The 22193-nt window shown below is 34.4% G+C and overlaps 1 protein-coding gene across 1 annotated transcript in view; it reads right to left on the minus strand.

Annotated features, from left to right (window-relative positions):
• Positions 1–22193, minus strand: part of LOC124531011 (E3 ubiquitin-protein ligase MIB1) — a 159983-nt gene that overhangs the window by 95306 nt on the left and 42484 nt on the right. The window contains exon 11 of the mRNA XM_047105399.1: positions 9722–9873. Within this exon, the coding sequence (XP_046961355.1) occupies positions 9722–9873 (152 nt within the window). The remainder of the gene's footprint in view (positions 1–9721; positions 9874–22193) is intronic.

Here is a 22193-nt window from a genome sequence, read left to right on the forward strand (position 1 = left end):
ATGCGTGTATACTGAGTTGTTTCGAAGATATATAATATATACATATATAGTGGTAGTCAGTGACGCGAGAAGAATCTTGTGTGCTTTTAAATTCTGAAGAGTTCAAAGAAATAACTTACGTCTTGGAAGGTGCCCAGCTCAGAGCAAGACGAAGTTTGGTATTTGCGGAAGGTACAAGGAGGGCGGTGCGGGTAAATAGGGGGATGCACGTACCAAATTCTAACAGGCAAATCTTAGCTAACTCTCTTCGGGAGTTTATTACTTTACTCATATGTACACAATTCGAGTGGGCGTTAGCGGTCTAGGCGCGACCGGCGAAGTCGTATTCCCCTCGGTCCATACTTCTCGGTTCTCGCCTCTGAATTCTTTTTGATAGAAAACACTTTGACATTTTCACTGTATTCTATTTGCGATATCCCAATAGATCAAAAGAGTATCGTATCTTTAAGAAAACTCATCGTCTTCGAAACGATCATATACATAATATTCGTACTTGCGAAAATATATACCGACAGTTTTGTATAGGTCGTGTAAGATCATTCACGAACATAAATCTCTACTGAATAGCGTTGAATTAATTTATAAATTATTTCTCTATTCGGAAGAACATTTCAGTGAAGAGAAAATCTTTGTAATGTAGTATTTAATTAAAAACGAGAAATAGGCGAAAGCTAAGGTCAATTAGTAAGTGGATTTATGTTTAGGGATATTAAAGCTCGTAATGAATGAAGACAACAACAGCTATAAAGAAGGCGAGGCCAACTCGGGTGATTAAGTATCTCATTTAAATGCAGTCTCCCGATGCGGACGTCTCAAACGCAAAGGGAACGGCACTCGCGGAAAACGGAAGACGAGTCTCTTCGCAAAAGGAAGGAGAGGTATTTAAATTAGCGTAGTCGCTGAAAAAGTGCACTAACAACATTAGCGAATGGAACAATGGTAGGGCACACAAAGGAGCGGAACGCCCAGACAGACCGGCTACGCGCTTACAGTTTGTGCGGCGCGGGCACGTAACTACTACGAGTACATACCGACACCCGCATCCGCGCACAATGAACCGAACTTACACTAATGAACCTCTGTATCCACTGAGGAGAAACTACGCTGTTCGGGAATTAAGAAAAGAGAAAAACCAATACATTAGGTAGCAGCGTCTAAATCCGCCTTGCAAATCCTCTTCACAAAACTATATTTATGTGTATAAGATAAACACAAAATTGCTTAACTCATTATAAATAAAATAGTTCATGACATGTCATTTGTGTTTTCACAATAAAACTTTAATAAATTTATAATAACATTTTACTTAAACTGATAAAGGTTCTTAATTAAATATCTGTCAAATAAACTAAGACAAAATACGCAACAGGAAACTTTAGATTACAGCAATGCACTTAGAGGTTCTCTTTAATTTATTTCCCGTTTCCAAAGTTAGGAAAATACGATATTCTCGATTCGTAAATCGTAGTCTATCTCAACACTGTCTGTATTTTATGGCTGTTGATGATAACTTACGGCTCCATTTAATCCACTTTAAGAATACGGACATCTGCAGGCTACGTTTAAACGGGTACGGGTATTTCTTTAAAGATCGAGTTACAAACACAAAGATAATTGCGATTTCATGAGCCGCATCAGAGTATAAAAACATTTTTTAATTCTTTATTACGTATTTCTTGTACTTTGTTTTGGTGTTTTAGCCGAAATAGTGGACAGATCTCGTCAATCATAAACTATCGTGATCGTGTGTTGAAATTCAGAGAAGCATACGTAAGCATTACGTAGCTATCTCGAAAAGACGTGCAGGTGGAATTCTGCTATTTGTGAATCTATAAACCCACACCATATAGGGATACGAAGCTGTAAACTTTTTCCACAAAATGAGAAAGCCTTGACCGGGCATTCGGACCTTCATGTGCCGTTCCTTTACCTTATCTATGTATTTTAAATTGTATTCCAAATTAGGATATCTCCTGATCGTTAACAAATTTAGGTTTACATTATTGCTGTAATAAAATTATACACAAAAAGTTCGAGTCGTTAATCAGCTCTAACAAAAGTAATTTTGACCTAAAAGCGTTTAGCGGATAAACGTTTACTTTATTAAAGAGCAATCAAAACTTGTTATAATCAATACGCTATCATAAAAAAAGGATTAATTTAATTTACCAGGAAATGTAAACTGTAAGGAGCTCAAAGAATTTTAAAAATGGAAGTGTTCCACTGTCATGTTTTCCTGTAACATCTGACGGGCAGTGGCTATTAGATAGTTATTATTCAGCTTTGCTACATAAACCTTTCTACATTACACCCCACAGTATCTACGAGCCACAGGCAGATGATAGTTCTAAATAATAAATACTTCGAGTGCGTAAAAATTTCATTTCTATATTTACTTTTTCATATTTTAATTTAAGGTTTATTCTGAAAATTAAAATCACATATATATTTGCAGCATATTCTACAGCCGATTAAAATGTGTACATTTAGTACTCGTTGATTTATATACGGGATATATTTATGTATAATAATGTAATGTATCTCGCTGGTGACGACCATAATTTTCCATTCAATTAACAGACTAACCATTTTGCTAAGCGACACCGTTCAACCAACCTCTGGACTAACATTCGCCAGTACATCTTCCGTTCACGGAAAAATAGCTTTAAACATTCTTAAAAATATACATTCAATTCAAGAAAGGATTCGATTATATTTAACCAAACAATTACGCTCTGACTGAAAGTCAGTCAAACCTTATTGAAAAGGAAGGTTAACGACATTCATAAAATCTCTATTAATTAAAAGGCTAATTAAAGTTATAACAGCAACATATATACTATGCCAAATAATATATAGTATGCCATAATTACACGCTTTAATTATCTTCAGTCTTATGAATCCATTAAGTTAGTATGTAAACAAATACAGGAAGTCGGTTTCAACCGGTATACTCGTAATTGGAGCTGAACTGACGACGGAGCCTGAAGGTGGAATTCATAATTGATTAATAACAAGCATCTTTACTATTTAGCTTGTTAAAATGAGTCGAGTATATCACAAAACAATGTTAGTTACAAAATCATAATTTATTTATTTTTTTAATTGAATTTACTGCATTTCGCACTTATCTTTATAATCTGTATTTCAAACCGTTAGTAAGATGTATTTTAATATTGTAAAGTTACGATCACTTCTTATTTAAAAACCTACATCAAATATATTTTGATTTTATCGGAATCATATTTCAGAACGGATAAAATTTATATAATGTATTAGTTTTAATAGCTTTAAATTATCGAATGCAACGTTGGACGACCTCGACAGAATTGCTGGACTTGCATGCTCCTACAAACTATTGGAATCAATTTCTAACTTAGCCTCCGTTTGAAACCGCACAGTCGAACTGAATTAGATTGCATTAATGGCGAGATTCTCCATCATGACGCCTCAGCGTTGCGGTCAGTCAATTCGATCTTAGACACCCATATTTCAAGACGATTATAAAATATGCTGATGCTAAAATGTATATGCTCCGTTGGAGATTACTTCGCTAAACAATAATAAAACGCCAAATTATGCAAAATAAAGTCTAGAATAATGATATTACATGTAGCGGCTTTGTCCGGGGAAAATTTCTGCTACGTTTTAATAGCGACCTGTTAATTTAATCACAAAAACATTTATGATTCATATTTCCTCCATATTTTGTTTTAGAATTTAGCTATTAATTCATTTATTTATTTAAGAGAATACAGCCAGTCGATTACAGTTGGTAAAGACCGTAGGAGTGTAGCAGCTTCCTGTGAGTCAAAAGGTCGATAAAATGTCATCCTTGAGTGTATCTCAACATTAGAAACAACAGCCTTTGAGTTTGAGCTGAACGTTGATTACCATTCAGTGATAGCAGAACCAAGATGGAACCACTAATGCAAATTAAACTTACCTTTGTATGTCAAGAGAGCTGAGATGGCCCAGTGGTTAGAACGCGTGCATCTTAACCGATGATTGCGGGTTCAAACTCAGGCAAGCACCACTATATATATGTGCTTAATTTATGTTTATAATTCATCTCTTGCTCGGCGGTGAAGGAAAACATCGTGAGGAAACCTGCATGTGTATAATTTCATCGAAATTCCACTAACCCGCATTGGAACAGCGTGGTGGTGGAATATGTTCCAAAAACTCTCCTTAATGGAAGAGGAGGCCTTATCTGAGCAGTGGGAAATGTACAGGCTGTTACTTTACTTTACTATATATCATACTTTACTTTACTACATATATGTATCTTAGAAATTATTGAAAAATAATTGTGATCTTACTAAGATATATTTAAATTAAAGGATGTTCAGATGCTTAAATAATTATAAAAAAAAAATTAACATACTAAAATTAAATCAAATAACATAATATATTTTTTTAAATAACGTAATGAATAATAATAATCATAATTATCCGCTTTGTATTAAAAGTTTTTAGCTAATGGAGGGTCTAAAATACTTTATGTAGGTTAAAGGCTATGTTTGAAAGTTGCGAGAACGACATTGTTAATCCAACACTACTGCCCAAACAAATTAGGAACAACATTAATATATTCTCTGTACCCGACAACTTTCCCGCAATAAGCAGAATGTATTAGTGTTATTTATCTTAGCTCATGCGCTAACAAAGTTTTAATTGCAAGCGCCGATACGATTTGCGTACAAATGAATTTATTCGCTGAATCCGCAGTGCATTCGTGTGCGAGCCGCGGCCTGGTGGCGGCACAGTGCGAGTGCGGATTATCCGCGTGTGTAGAGCCGCTAATTGCGGGTAACAACGAGCAGGCCTCGCTCGCAACAACGATACTTTACAGCGCCAATCAACGCACGTTTTTTAATCATTTAAAATAACAATGGGCTTATGTGATTTGCTATTTTCATGTAAGAATAATGAACTTACGACAAATAGGAACGCAATCAAATTATATCAAATATCATCAGGAAATTTATAAAAGGGTATGGCACATCAAAGAGAGGGCTGCGGAACTGGCACAGTGTTCAGTATTTGGCCAAACAAAAGGGTGATAGCGGTACGTGCGTAAATCAAACGTCGAACAATAACAGAGCCGCCCGCGACCACCCCAGCTCGTCCCCGGGTGCTACGCCACCGAGCCACCACGCCGGCCGTCCTTTCTAGTTTGAGTTGGCTTCGCTTCTATAAGCGACGTCAATGGTCGACTATAATAAATCTGCTACATAGATTTTTTTAAACTATGTGTCTTTATTCTTAGGGTTCGTAGTCAAACCAGATACCTTATAATTCCATAATGCCGCCAAACACACACGATTAGTTTTATGGCTTTAAATCATTCAATGCATACATTTCCCTCCACAGATAACTCAAATAGAAGTTTCACTAAGCATTTCTCATCTTCTCAACACGCTATTTCATCGATCAAAGTAAAACTTTGTACCTGTATTAACATTATTTAAAACATTTATCAATTCTTTCAAAATATTTTTGAGATATGTTGCCAACTACAATAAATTTATTATAAAAATTCAATTATTCATTCTACGCGTACGTTAATGCAAAAATATGTTCGTTTTCTTATAATTACAAAGCATTTTGTGTAATTATTGGACTTCGCTGAATACATAAACGTAATAGATTTAAAATATTGGATACAGAATAAAATTTTCACTGTCCCTAACTACTAGATGTTTTTTTGTTTTTTTAATCAATACGGGCAACAATATAACAGTTTTACACAATAACCTAAGCCATACAATCGCAATATCTACGTAATTCGTATCATATTGCCTCCATCGAAGCAGTGGGGATTACAATTCTCGTTCGGACAGTACGATACCATCGCACTTTGCTCCATTCGCTGCAATTAACGCGGTACAATGACCATATAAATCTCATCTGAATACCGTGTTCATTCTATAGTTAACTACACGTATAGAAGCTCGATACGTCTGGCAATTATTGCTACAAAAGTTACTCAAAAGTTACTGGTAGCCTTTGATAATACGAATAGACGGCATTACAATTACCGTTGATATTGAGCGGATCTTATACAAAGAAGAGGAAAGGATGATAACGGCGAAGTAAATTAGTTGGGCGGGCTGCTGGGATCGAGAGCTCTGCTTAATCTTACCTATACGTCTTTAGCCGAAGAACAAACAAGCCGCGAGCTGAGATTACGCTCCGAATAAATCAATGTTACGACGCGTTAAAATATTTAAGCTCACGATTAATGCTGGGCGCGAATGCTCGTCTTATCGAACCGAACCGCACCAGACGCAGCTGCTCGAGCCAACGTGATCGTCGGATTCAGCGACAAATTAATCACGACAATCCGCGAAATATTTTCAAATACAACAATAACACAAAGCGTTTACTTTGTTCTTCTTCAATTTCAAAAGAAATTACAGAGAAACAACGATAAATATACTTTAATGTGAGTATACGTACGTCGTATATAAATTCACTTGTTTTGTACAAGTGAAATCTATAGTGATTTTTATCAAATCTAGTTACACTTTGAGATTGCTCTATATTATAATTGAATAAATAATATTATAAAAAAGCTTACTTTTACTTAACTGTTTACCGAACCGTATAAATAATAGTTGATTTTCTACCAAGAATAAGAAGAAAATAAATTATAAAATGAAATAATTCTGTAATGAAATATAACCGGAACGTTGTATAAAATTTCAAAGACTAATAATCTCATTGTAACGTAATGTGCGACATAAAATTTTGTAAAATCCCTATTTAGGAAGCTCATCACGAGTTAACAATGCCATTATACTACGGTTGGGAATTAACGTATAACTCGTACAAATGATCAACCGGAAGCTTATCAAGCCCCCGTTATATATGACGAAATTACTGTAGAAGTTTTACAAGGGCTCGTTAGGGCGGCTGTAACGATAACCGCACGAGATAACTGTTTCTAATCAGACGTAATGACGCAGCGCCTCGCTCTCTGCATGACTCGATGCTACATACGAATTTCCATTCCATTTCACACGATCGCATAATCGAATATGATCAAATTTTCACAATAATCCTTAATTTACATTTTCCAAAAAAAAAACTTACACAAAATACAGCTAATTAAGCAGATGAAAATATAATGAAATAAAAACAGTAGTAATTTCCTTAACTAATAAAGTAAAATGAAACTAAAAAAGTTTTAACTCGACCTCCTTGGTAATAAATATTCAAAGTTGCTGAATTAAATTTCGTTCAGATTTTTATTAAGAATTCCGTGGACCGAAGAGGATGGATACTTCTGATATAACGATATACTGGCGGAAGTAATAAAATAAAACGATTTTACATCTCTAGGGGAAACGAACGTTTTTGTCGAATGGGAAAAGTCGCGAGCGACTTCTCATTTTGCGATAAAATCGGGAACGTTTTACGACAATCTTCTATTCGATTACCATTAAACAACAATCTTAAAAAAAACTTTTTTTAGCGATCCGAGTCTTAGTGCTTGCGTTTGTTCGGAAAAGACATTAAGGTTCTTGCTTACGTCACTTTGCCTCGCAGTTGGCCTAATTCACGAGTTTTATATCTGATCAAGTTTTTGATAGGAAATCTCAAAATATATAAAAGTAATTTTGAACATATGTTACGTTTTATGCTTTTCTGAAGCCGTTTTGTTATATTCGTGAGAGATTTTGTATATAACTTGTTAACTCTAATTTATTTTTTAGGTTATTTATAATTTTGCTTGAATATCTTAACATGTTGTATACTAGCGACCGTACAAGTCATTTTTCCTCGTAAATCCTTCAATTTAGATGTCTATCCTCAAGCAGGTCCCAGGTTACCGCATTTTTAAATTGTATTACGAATGGTTGAGTGGTTTACAAGTAATGAACAGGCGGAGTCACTTTAAAAATTGTATGAAAATTTTTAACATATAAAACACTTTAAACATTAGTCATACAATTCTGTTTCCGAAAGTAGTCAGGAGTTACATAAAAAACCAAAAATGCGGTTCTGAGATGACCGTGACTCTGCTCCGTCATACAACGAACCGGTCACGTAGTCGCATTTCGTATTATTTCCCTAGGACTCGTCACGTGACTTGAATAATATTCTTGGTCACCGCTACTCCGGCCTGGCTGGACCCTTCACAAATAAACCGCTTTACGCACGACTCTCCAGCGGAGATTCATTATTCTACGTAACTTTTGTTCACTGATTCAGAAAATACGTTTAGTTTCCTTTATATTAAAATAGATGATAGTTACCTTTGCTTATTACTCCAAACGTATACATAAAACATAATCGCTTTCTATTTCTTTCTGTATCCTTATTAACTTCTTCGAAACCACATACTCAAAGTAAGAGCGATGAACGAGGACGGCTTGAAAATTTAATTTGCAATAATTTTGGCTTCATTAAATGGTGAAGCAGTGACCATCACTGCGTTTTAAATCACATTGTGTGTCAAAACTGTTTTCTTACGCTTACATTGGTAACGCTGACCAAAAACTTCAGCATTCATCAAAACAGGCCTAAAGTTAAGTTTAGTACGACACAACTTAGAAATCGCATCGGTAAAATTCGTAAAACCGATCACATCCGAATTGAGTACGCTATACCAAATTATCAATATTTATTTCTCATGCGAATATGATCTTTACACAAACGTAATAACTTGTAATATCATATGACCTAATATATTCGTCAATTTGGCGCGTCGATTAACATACACTTGCTTTTTCTGACGCGTGAATCTATAGCGACGAATAGCGTCGAATGGCGCGATAGGGAGCTATTTCTATTGGTTGTATAAATCGGCAGTAATCGGTTTTATTTTCATTCCATTGCATTTTTCGATGCTGCATCTAATTTGTGTCGTACTATACCTTATGTCTAACTCCTAAGCTCATAATAACTATTTTGATATACTATTTAAATAGTTTAAAATGATAGGTTATAGATAGTATATTAGTCTTATTTATTAGATACTTATATAAAATTGTAAATGAACGTTATAAAATAAAGCTACTTAATAATTTCTTGCTAAGCGCACTGTTCATTTTCTTTATTAATAAATTGCACCAACCGGAGCGGGTTATTAGTAAGTATATAATATATATATTTAGTCTTTTAAATGTTTTAAAGGACCCGGATTTAACAAAAGATTTTTTTTCATAGAGAACATAACTTAAAATGAAAGTCGTAAAACCCCTATTACGATCTCATGCAGTTAATTACGGATGAGGCTATTTAAGAATTGCATTTTGTCAAGGACATATACATTAAAAAAATAAAACAGTATAAAACGTAGAGGTTATTTAAACATATTGTTCGGGTAATGTGTACATTCGTATGTGTTTGGGAGCAATAAAGACGACACATGAGCCTCTCCACCGGCCGCGGCATTAGACGCGTAGCAGTTTATTGTGCGGCAGGCTTGCTCATAACTACCCATTTTCCTAGGGATAATGACGGACAACAAGCGACGTTATGTTTATTTCAAAGTCCCCCGAATAAAGGTCTTACAAAGATAGTCCTTTGCTTAAAATAACCTTAGCTCTAGGTAAGTATTATTGTAATATTTAATACTGCAATTTTATCATGTTTTGATATATCGATATATGAGTATAATTTAATTCACTATGAAAAATAAATTGAAGAGGAATAAGTATATGATATTTTTCGTTTTTATGTTTTAAAAATCTCGTTGAAAAGTTACCTTGGATTGCCTCGAAGCGCAGCGTGGTGCAGAGCGTTAAATCCATTGTTGTTCGTGAGTGTCATATCAGCTCCGTGGTCCAATAGTAAAGTCAATATGTCGTCGCGCTTCTTCGATATAGCATCGTGCAAGGGCGTGTCTCCTTCAGAATCCTATAAGAAAAGAACGATATTTTACAATTTATTTCAAAGTATTTTCTATTTAAATAGAAACTTAACAGGGGCGTTCTATAATAATTTCATCAATTTAACTACCATATGCATGATAATTGTACGATTGATGACGCGGAGAGGACTTGGGAACCCGCAACCCAGTTTCATGTGCCAGCTGTGGAGGGCATTATGTCCCTGAATTATACAGCATCGCCCGTCTCGAGTATCGAGACAATTTTCTAAAACATCAAACCACCCGAATGAATAATTGAGGCGGCGGAGAAGGCATTTAAGGCGTGGATTATGGAGACTTGCATAATTTATAAGCGTCTCAGAGTAGTTAAAACAAGCGGCGTAAGGCGAATGACGAGCTCAGCTGCGGCGCGGTGCGTCTCCCGTTGCACAGGAACAGGCAAATCTAAAATGGTGTCGAGTCCGTAGTGTTGTAGGAGCGACGCAAAAAGCGCGGCTACCGCGTCATTATCATAATCACCACCGCTACGTGCCACTACGGTGCCGCCCAAGCCGTTTCGCTTTGTGAGCGTGCATTAAGAGAGCCGAGCGTTGTGCTCTGTCATTCCACAATTAATTTGCAAGATACCGTAAGATGAGCGATTTTCCTTCCTCAGTACTTTTCAAAATGAATATTGCATTTTATTTTTGCATTTTTGTCATTTTTCATTTAGTATACACCGAGCAGAATATAATTTACATCGGCCGTGATTGGCCGAAGTTACTTTATAACTAACACTCTTAAATATAATAATTTGTATACCTTTGTGTATGTAAAATAGAATATTTAATGTTTTAATTGTTACATTACTCAAAATAGCAACTTATGTTTTTAATATATTTTACATCACAAGTAGGTGCAGTTAAAACTGTACGTATTGACCGCCAAAGAGTAACATTATTAATAAATATATTTTACATTTTTAAATTGAGACATATTACTTAACAATAAATACATATAACCGAATTGGCCTAGTACTAAATTCCGGGCTGGGTAACTGAAATTTTATGGGATTGATTTAAGTTAATTATTTTTTTAATTAATTAATATCATGGTCATCGGAGCAGGAAACCATCGTGGGCAAATCACCGCCACTCCGCATTGGAACAACGTGGTGACATAATATACAAAATAATCTCCTCACACGCCTTACCTGCTGTGGGATATTTAGGCTGCTTTAACTAACTCATTATAAATATTAAATAGTTTTAAGCGAGCCAACGGGTAACATAAACTGGTGTGCGCTCATTTAAATTTCATGGACATTATAATCCCTCATTAAATGCGTTAACTACAGTTTATGACACATAATATTTCTACTTTTACAAATGGTGAAACGTATGACACAAACAGCAGCTAACGTCAGTAGGCAGTAATTCAGGGGAAGCTCAACCGCAGCGTCAGAGTAATTCCGCACAGAATAGCAGCATTAAATATTAATCCTATTGGCATATAGATGGCCATTACGGCCTGTAATTCATGCTTTGGTACAGCCGTGTGCTTTACACGCCATAGCTAATTATTTAATTGCTGACGTAATCTACTATACTAACAAATTTTAGTATCGCGATTAGCACTGTCGAGCCATAAAAACAGGTGCGAGTTACAATTATTATGTTATTACAAACGATAAATAGATCTTAGAGCTCCAAGTAAATGGCTAAAGTAAAATAAGTGCTGAGAAGAAATAAGAAATTTGATTTACGTGGCAATATCCGCAGGTGCACATGAGCTGCCCCCCTCGTCGACGACATCGGTACGTGTGTCTCTTACCTTACGAATATTATAACACCCGAGGCGGCCCGTAACACACTCGTCTAGAAATTTTAAATTAAAGCTACAACGTTTCGACTCTCAATCACCATTTTTATGAGGTTATAAAAATTGAAACTCAGTGAATTTCTGTCTGGTTAATATTTCATCGCTCAACATTAAGCTGATTTAAATATTCAAAACAAGATTCGAGATAACGAATGGTCTCATTATACAGTTAACATAAAAATAAAAGTAATGTGACTGTAAATTGTTTGTAAAATTACTATACAATAACCTTTAACAATGACAAAACAAAACAACAAGGTAATTACAAAAGAGATAAGAACAAAGCGATAGAAAGTGGGCGACCGTAGAATGCGTAAAAAGCCATGAGGGTGAGGAGACGGCACGAACGTCAGAACAGATAGAAAACCACATTAATTTATATTCGTATGAATAAATTCCAGTATAAGAGAGAGAAAAACAAAAAATAACATGGGAGATAAGAATTCACTATGTTACAAGTTTTTGGAACTATTTCTTGTACCATACTTTTATTTCCTGATTTTCCAAAAAGAATAAACTATAAATATGTTTTTTAAATACTATTTTTTTATTGTATTTATAAAAACACGCCGTATTTCATACGTACGTTTTTCTAGTCTTCTGAGCAAGGTTGTCGTAAGATTAATCTATGCAGGCAAGGTTGGGTGTCACGGCTAACCCCCTGATAAGACAGAAAGATACAATTTCACGACACGGAAACCCGCCCATTACAAGTTCTTGCGTAACGAATAAAAAATGTTTGCCTTGGCATAAAGGTCAATCATTGACGAGGCAAAAAGAAAACAACTAATTGTTTAATTCCAAACCATTACGCCTAGTATTACGGGGGGATTATTCACGAACCATAGAGCACGGCGTCAGGGAGCGGCGCGCCATTGCAGTATGCGCTGACTTATGATGGAGGCACCAGCTCTGCCCACCCTGCGACGCCCGCGAATAACATACATTTACATCTAACTCGCATTCGACCACGATTCATTACACACAAACACCTCCATGTACGCAACGGACCCCAATTCTAGCCTCATATTTTCAAACGCACTCACATATCATTACTGCCAAGCAATTTATGGAAAATTTAATCTTGTAATAGTTTCTTATAATTTTTTCGATTTATTGCAAGTAAAAGGAACTACGTATAATTTAGCTAGATAAAATCCCGATGGCAACTATTATTTAAAAGATTACACATTCATAAGCAATTGATATATTACGCAACGTTTTGTAAGTTTTATTTTTACTTCATCAGGTGATCATAATGGTCATTTGTTTCCATATTAATTGCGTTTCAACAAAACATATGTATCATATAAAATCAAATAAACAGATCTAATGCGTAGTCCACTTGCAGTTATCTTTAAAATTATTAATCAACAAAACAACAACAACAACAACAGCCTGTAAATTCCCACTGCTGGGCTAAAGCCCTCCTCTCCCTTTGAGGAGAAGGTTTTGGAACATATTCCACCACGCTGTTCCAATGCGTGTTGGTGGAATGCACATGTGTCAGAATTTCTATGAAATTTGTCACATGCAGGTTTCCTCACGATGTTTTCCTTCACTGCTAAGCACGAGATGAATTATAAAGACAAATTAAGCACATGAAACAGCGGTGCTTGCCTGGGTTTGAACCCGCAATCATCGGTTAAGATGCACGCGTTCTAACCATTGGGCCATCTCGACTTTTTAAATTATTAATCATTAAATCGGAATAACTACATTCGTCATCGGAAATTTACTAAAAGGTTAAATATTAATATTCTCCCAATAAATATGTGTATAGACACATTTGCGTACCAACTATGTATGCGTAATAGTAAATTGTAGGAATTTAAATATCGATAATTGTTAAACTACGCGGTATTTATTTTTATTAATAGTTATTTATAAATTAAATAATAATTTTAATTACGTGGAAACCAAGAACTTATTCCACGTCCACTATAAAAATAAATTCATATTGTCATAATGGAAAGTTGCCAAATAGGAGTAATGTTCAGGGATAATTTTAAATTTATGGAAATCCGGCGGAAGATAAAATATTTCGGGGGCGTTGGAATTCCGAGCACGAGTTATTAACTAAGTGAATTAATTTGCCAATTCATATCGATAGCAATTATCGATTGGCTCAACGAGTTAAGTAGTGCCGGCTCCACGCTAGCTGGTGCACCCTCATCAGCCGCCTTGATTGATTGTGCGGAATTAAGCCCCAGCGCTCCACATCACTACGTATACGTATCCCGATCAAATTAAATAAATACTGATATTTCTACATTTATATTATGTATTATAAACGTAATTAATAACAAAATTATTAACGAAATTATATTTATATTTAATCCTGGTACTATATCCAGATTGTACAAATATTAATGCGAATTTAATATAGTTTTTAATGAATTCAAGGAATTTAGGCAAATAATAAAAAAACATGTTAATAAAAAATTTAAGAAACAGCAAGAAATCTAGTGAGCAGACCTAACGACAGGACTTGTAGAGGCAGTGGTCGTTCGTTATGTTACACATGTGATGCCAAAACTTTAATGAATCTAGATCTATATCTAGCTATATTCTTAGTGCAAGTACTTGTTTTTTTCCAAATTAGCCTATATATATAACATTATCAATGACACGATAGTAATTCCTTCATAATGGGTTGAAAATGCAGATTTAAGCTTATAAATAATTTTTGGTAAATATTTTAGCTCGAGTGTAATCCGTGTTAATTAATATTTATCGTTTATCCTGAGCTTTAGCAAATAAAGATAGAAGAAGTCAGTGTGATAAAGTAGGTCGTTTCATAAATACCGCAGTCCATTAGTGGCCCAATATCTCAACCACGCAGTTCTTTGTTATTCTAGGAGCGCGGCCGTGGCGAGCGCTTTGCTTTAGATATTGGAAAACGGTAATGTACTCGGCGAGATTTAGCGCCGAACACCCACCGCTGTGGTCCACACTCTAAGCTACATCTCTTTACTTCAACAATAGAACTATGGCTTTGGGTAACTACATTCCAACTACTTAAACTGATTACAACTTTTACGTGTCAATATGTTTTTGTACGACTCTACGGTGTTAAATTGTGATCTTGTAGCGAACATATTTCACAAGTGAAATGAAATCTACGAATACTAAGAATTACATTGTACACGAAAAATTATCTTATTCGATATTGTGTTTTTGTTTATTGATATATGAGTATAATATGTTTTATACTCATATATCAGTGAAGTCCTTCATAAAGTTATAGATCCATCATTATATGAATATTCTTTGCGAAGAGCAGCATCTGCGCGCATACGATGTATGAGGCCCAGATCGTACGAGAAAGTTTGGTTTGTAAGACTTTCATTTATCTTAAGTTACTAAATTAAGTTTAATACACAATATATATTTTTCAGCAGATTAGTCCCGCCAACTTTATTAATAACGGTCCTAAGAATTGTCCGGTAAAATATTTATCGACATGACGGTTTTAGCAACATTCCATATTTTAATTTCCCCGACATAGACAAAACACATTATTTCATGAGACAAAACAGGTTTTATATGTATTAGTCTTAATTTTTATTGCTATAATTAAGCCATATTTTCATAAATAGTTTTTCGTGTTCCATGCCAAATTATAGGAATTAGTTTTTTACAATTATTCGGTCTCGATTTTCTATTTTTATTTTCATACATTTGTTTTTAGTTGGTACGTACTGCTAAAACTACCGATGGATTATTGCCATAATTGGTTTCGATTATTAAGTCTGTACTGTGGTATTTGTCAATTTTTATTTATGTTATAGGTAGCCGGACTGGCAAACGAGCCACCATATGGTTAGTGGTCATCCTTTCCATAAACAATGGCATAATAAATATTAAACATTCCTTACATCGCCAATGCACCACAAATCTTGAGAACCAAGGTGCCCATTGTGCAAAACACAAAAATACAGAGTTGCACAACTTACCTGATGAGAAAATAGTACCTTTTCAGAAGAGCATTCACAGAGCCCTGCCATAAAGTGAATAATATTATTCCTGCATCTATAAATACAAGCAAAAATTCAACTCAATTAGATATTGGGTATGATAGGGGCAACAAAACTCGATGGGGTGGGCGTAAGACGAATTCTGATACGATGCGTTAAATTTTTTTAAATCTATACATTAATAATTATTACCACTTTTAACGTAAAAAAAGTTTACACTGTACTATGGCGTAGATAAAAGGCTAAGATCAGCCAAGATCACTCAGTACATGTGAACACGTGAATCTCAGCCGAATTAAGAATTAAGGGTGGAACCTAGAGGAGCTTTGATTTATGGATTTAATTTGTGTTTATAACTCATGACATTGGAAAAAAATAAACCTTCGGATAAACCCACATTCGATCAGCGTGGAACATTTTCCACACGGGAAAAGGAGGTCGTTGTCCAGCAGTGAGATATTAATGGTCTTTAAATATAAAATATTAGAAGCTATCTATATTGATATATGTTTTTTTTTTCGTATTTGAGTTGTGTATGTAGAGACCTCTGGATTTTCTCATATGTCTTATTGTCCAATGCGATTGCACTGATTGTTAATCATTGGTTGTATATTCACTTAAAAAAAGCTACATTCATTAAATAACTTTACATAAGGGAATATTATTGCTACTATCAGATTATTTGTTAGATATAAAATAACTACATACAATCTATACAGATTTATTTTGAATATATACCGTTAAAGGGATATTTAAAGTGTGGTAGAATGAATTTATAGGCGTAGGTTTTAGTCTGTCACTGTAATTCAGAGGCTCTCTCATTTAAACAATGAGAGGTGATTGGCGTAATCACTACGCTCAACCTGCGTGCCGGCGGGCCATAAACCGAGGCTTTATTCACAACACAAACATCCTTTACCTAACTTGCTAATCGAATCTCAAAAGCTATGCCATGTCGATGCGAGGAAAAAAAAACAAAACGAAACATACAAAAGGTTTGATAAAAAAAACTAGATCTGTTATAATAAGTAAATATTGAACATTTCGATGATATAAAACTTTATAATTTCTTTCTCGCTTCTCAGAGTGCATGGGTTAGATTGATGAAGAGCCTAACTTTGAGCGCCTACTAAACTTCTGGATGAGATTAGCTTTTAAAAGTTATATAGGTTTGTAAAACCTAAATTGCTTTTAATTCAAGTTCCTAAATTACGAAGAGCAAAGTTTATTTGATAAAAGTCGATTTTTCTCTATATTACTCAAGAAATACAATGATAAATATGTTTCGATAGTTTTGTTTTTGTTATGTCATATAATCCAGTTTTATTTGAACTTTATTCTATTATTATTAATGGTACCGGCAAGTATTTTATGTTTGTTTTATTTCATATGTATGTGCTCGTCGCAAACGTCGGATTTAGCCAAAAACATGCGACACGTGCAATAACAGGGCGCGTAAAATATTTGGGTCCGCATTTCCAATAACAATTTTCGAACTTTCAATAGGTACATAGTGAATGTTCGGAATGGGAAGTATTTATTAGGTGAATATTACCAGAAGCGAGTGTGCCGCTGAGATTACGGTCCGGAAAGTATAGGGCTTTTTCTGACTATCGTCGTACGCGGTGCACAGGTGTCCGTAATGTGACACGAATCGAACCCTGGGTCAAAATGGCCGAAGCAGTAAAGCTTCGCATCAATATCTACTCCTACTTGTAAGTTATTTTCAGAGTCCAAAAAATAATAGCAACAAAAATATTTTTAGTGAAGTGTACAATTTCTGGTACTTCTTATTTAAATTAAATAAGACATTCGGTTACGGAGTAAAATAAATCAAGAGAAAGGATTATAATTGAAATATATGCATCCTATGTAGTACATTGTAATTGAATTTTTGCAAATTGTTTAAATTATGGCTTTCGTCGACATTGCGAAAAGGTTGCCAGTAATAAAATTAAAGCGAGGAGTGCAAAGAAAGGAAACATAAAATTTCAGGTGACGTCGGCCCTTCCATTAATTTATCGACAGGTCGTGGTAGCAGGCCATGAGGATAATATTTATGAAGTAAAACGGCGCGGCACGATTTTCATTAGTTAATTATTGGACTTAATAATTGTCAAATGACGATCGAACATTTTATTCTGTCATTGTGAGAATTTCCTTGTCAATTAGCGCATTGAAAATTGTAAAAATATAATTGCTTCGTTAGCTTAATGACAACGTCATTAAAAAAAAAATTGCAATAGTGCTACAATTTGAACAATTAATACTACTAGTTCACTTACTATATAATTATGTTAAACCGTTTTCTAAGAAAATATTCTTATTTTTCTTTACAAAACTAATATGAGTTTATGCTTTGATAATAATTAATACATTTTACTTTACTAACTTGTAACGTACTTTTATTATAATCGAATCGATATCGATTTTAAATCTGGCATTTTGATAAAATAAGTTTGCCCAGATCTATTACGACTGAAAATATTTCATGAAATTCCAAAATGTGATAACTTGATCGAGTATCATACCATGTAAGATATAACTTTATCTATAAATCAAAAACTTTGTTTTGTTTGAACAATTCAACTGTTCTAGTAAAACATTTTTTCGATTAACAAAAAAAAAAAGGTTTGAGCATTATTTTATATAAGGAGAACTGGAATTCAAAATAGTTTTATACATCATTACATGTGTTTGTACATACATAGATAATCTATATGCTTCTATTTGCACGGGTTGCTTGGATGAAATGAGCCTGGCGTCAGGCTAGTATCCGATGCGTAGCGTTTAACTGCGCTATCTCCGACCGAATTGGCACGTTTAATTGAACCCCTGTTTCAGCCATTAGTGTACGAGACAACAGTTATTGGCACTAGGCGGTCGTCCTGTTGTACATTTGTACGTACACTTCGAACATAGTTCCTAAACATTTAAGGTGTTAAATTTACATTCGGACATACAGTCTTCGTGATTTAGCGAATGCGGAACTATTTTACTGGATGTGTGTTATGTCTATTATATAATTTATACTGTATTCATATCATAATTACATATAAATGATGATAAATAAATAAACAAAGTTGCTTACTGCTGTATGTATGCTTAGATCTTTAAAATTACGCAACGGATTTTGATGCGGTTTTTTTAATAGATAGAGTGATTCAAGAGGAAAGTTTTTATACTATATAATACATGGACAATATAGTAAAAACACTGACAGTTTAAGAAGTTTCTAATTTGATGTCGCAAATAAGAAAATTCTGTAGTATATTTAGTATCAGCATTGCACACGTGCGAAGCCGGGTGGGTCGCTAGTGTAGTTACTTGTATATAATGCAAATATACAACCAAGACAAATAAATGATTAAAAAACATGTATAGGAAGGTAATATCGTAAGTACCTAAACGAAATACGGCATTTTAGAAAAATATTTAAGAAAGATAATATTCTCGCTAAATGTGACACGGCTAATAAATCCCATAATGGTGTCGTAAAATTTCGGTGGTATTATCTCGGGAAAAGCCGGCTATTTTACATTCACCTGCGAGGTTTCCCTCCTCATCCAATTTATGTTAGTGGGCACAAAACGAACGCTGACAAATGTGAAAATAAAATGAACATACGTTTTATCTCTACGCTCACGGAATCGAATTCCATCCTTGTTGGTAGAGTGAAGGGCGAGGCGTGCACAGGACGCGTAACCGACGTGCCCTCTTACGTTACTCTTTATCTCGGAGAATACCAATTTTTAGTTTTTTCGACTGTTAACGTTTGTGATTTTAAAGACTTAAAAATATTAGCATATAGAGAAGTCGTCAATTTCAATATATTTATTATTTTTTTGCATTTATATGTTAAAAAAGTTCATTAGTTTTCTATGATCTTTTGGGTTTGGGTATTTGTGTACCGTCGCTACTTCTGATTTTCCACAACACAAGTGCTTTAGCTACTTACATTGTGATCAGAGTAATGTATGTGATGTTGTCCAATATTTATTTATTTATTTTATAATTACAAATTTAGTTACATTGCAATTTTATTCTAAAAATGTATAAAAGTGAAGATTCACTTTAAAATTACAATGTAAGGACTGCTTTTATTTTGGTTGTTTAGTTAAGTCCAGGAACTTACTGAGAGTTATGTTTTGTTTTAAGTTGTTTTTATACATTAAAAACTTGAATTTCAAGACGCACAGCTACCTTGTAGTTTGTAGCTAACATTTATTATGAAAACGTCTTAAAAGTGTCCCTGGATTTTGCAACCACTCGCGTAGTTTCTACTTAGATACGGTACGGTTCGGTACGAGGGCGCACGAAACTAAGTGGAACTTTTCCCAGGTCGGCGTATATAAAAAGAATTTTAAAAGATATTCCGAGTTGCAATTTAACAAATGACGCTCTAACTCAAAGATAAAAATATGTTACTTTGTGCGGTCAATCAGTTTTGAAAAAACTTATTTATTACAACAACAATAAAGACAAAATTATAAAAGATACATTTACTTTAATACTTATGCAAGTAAGTTGGTGTCGCATGTTTTAAATAATTGTTTCCATTTTGCTCATAAAAAGCGTAAATACTCGACGAATCGTCGGTTACCCGTTTGTCGTGATTGTTATTTCGTATGTATAACAGACGACGAGGTAATAATATGTGCTTAATTTACGAGGGTTGAGAGATAATGAGAAGCAACGAAGGACATTTAATACAGTTGTGTGAACAAGCACAGCCCACGTACTGATGAGTCGAATATAGCTCGACGCACTTCAGATAACTCGCGTATCATAAAACTTTGCCGCTATTTGCTACCTATAATTTGTCTTTGCAAAAGTTTGTCGCATCCGATAAGATTTCTCTTGAACTTCGTTCGAACTTGTTATGAGTATCCATATCTTGGTTTGTATTTTGTATCAATAAATCTTTCTACGTGTCAATAGACTCTTGTTTTATTTGTTCTACTAACTGCTATTCGTAGCTCCATCCATGAAAAGTTATTTCGTATTTTTTTTAAAACTTATTCGTAACATTTTATATATCATTCTTACTGTAGGACTACTCCTCATATGGGTAGGTATTACATACTCATTAAATATTATTCCGATCCGCTGTGTAATCATTTGAAGAGTTAGTGTGCCAGTGTAACTACAGGCACAAGGGACAAAACATCTTAATTCCCAAAGTTGATGATATATTGATGATGTAGGCAATGGTTACCACTTATGCAAAGTATCACATACCCAAATATCAATTCCCCAAATTAATTAAGAAATTACTAATACTCCTAACTTACTGACCCCTCCTTTTAAGGTTATCACTTGTGTGTGTTAAGAATGGGTATGACAATAGTCTAAGGGATCAGAATCGATCCTACGACTTTTACTGCCCGTAAACCATTACGCTATTAACACTTCTCAGCTGTATGTTGTCTTCAATTAAAATAAAATACCCTAGTTTTAAATAAACATACATATGTATATTTTAATTATATAAGAATAATGACATCTTGTGGTATTTTTCATAGATTCATAACTTTGAATGATTTTGTATGTTTTGATTTGAGCGATTTCGTTAAATTCACTTGCTAGATATAGCAATTATTAAGGTCTTAATTGATTAATATATTTTAAATCGTACTTATTTTTATAAAGTATTTTCTAAAAATGAATAAAAACCTTTTACGCGAAAATTGTAGCACAATATCTAAGTGTGCAATTCTAAAAATAATTCAACTTTGATCTACATTAATTTAGCGTAATCATACAAAAGCGCTCTAGCGCGCGCTCTGTGAGCTATTTCCCATAGTCCCAGAGTAATTATACGGGGTGGTTCACAAAGGCCGAGGTCGTGGATGAGGCGTTTCGGCGCGCGGCGCGGGCGTCGAGGCTCTGAACAGCCTGTAATGCATTACCGACGTCGCTGACGCCTTGCAACTAACCAAATTACAATTATACTACACTACATTAATCTGTTAATGAAATATTAACATATACTACATACATACATTACGCAAACATTTTAAGTTTATTTCCAATTTATAAACTTGATAATATTATCAATAGGTATATTTTATAATAATTTTGCTGTTTTCCAAATATATATAAAAAATATTCGTTATTAAAATAAACAGTCAGACATTACATATAAGTATGTTGAAGCTTCGGAACCATAATCTCTTCGTCTTATTACGAATATAGCATAATACTTATTATTATTGTTTAAGTAGCAACTGAAACTGCAACAGAGTTTCGTAATGAATATTTACGAGTGTATGGTTATTATACTAAATACTTAAGAAGTTTAATTGAACGAGATGGAGAATCAAGTAAGTATATAATGAGTATAGAAATGGAAGCATATAAGAGGCTCGAGTTAGAACACGCGACGCCGTCGTTCGCCTAATGAAGCCGTAACGGAATGGGGGCAGGCAAACTGACACCGTCGCACTCGCACTGTCGCAGCTGTTGTTATTATCACGATCAGCATAAGGAAGATAGCAAAATGC

This window comes from Vanessa cardui, chromosome 7 (assembly GCF_905220365.1).
Source record: "Vanessa cardui chromosome 7, ilVanCard2.1, whole genome shotgun sequence".
Lineage (NCBI taxonomy): Eukaryota > Metazoa > Arthropoda > Insecta > Lepidoptera > Nymphalidae > Vanessa > Vanessa cardui.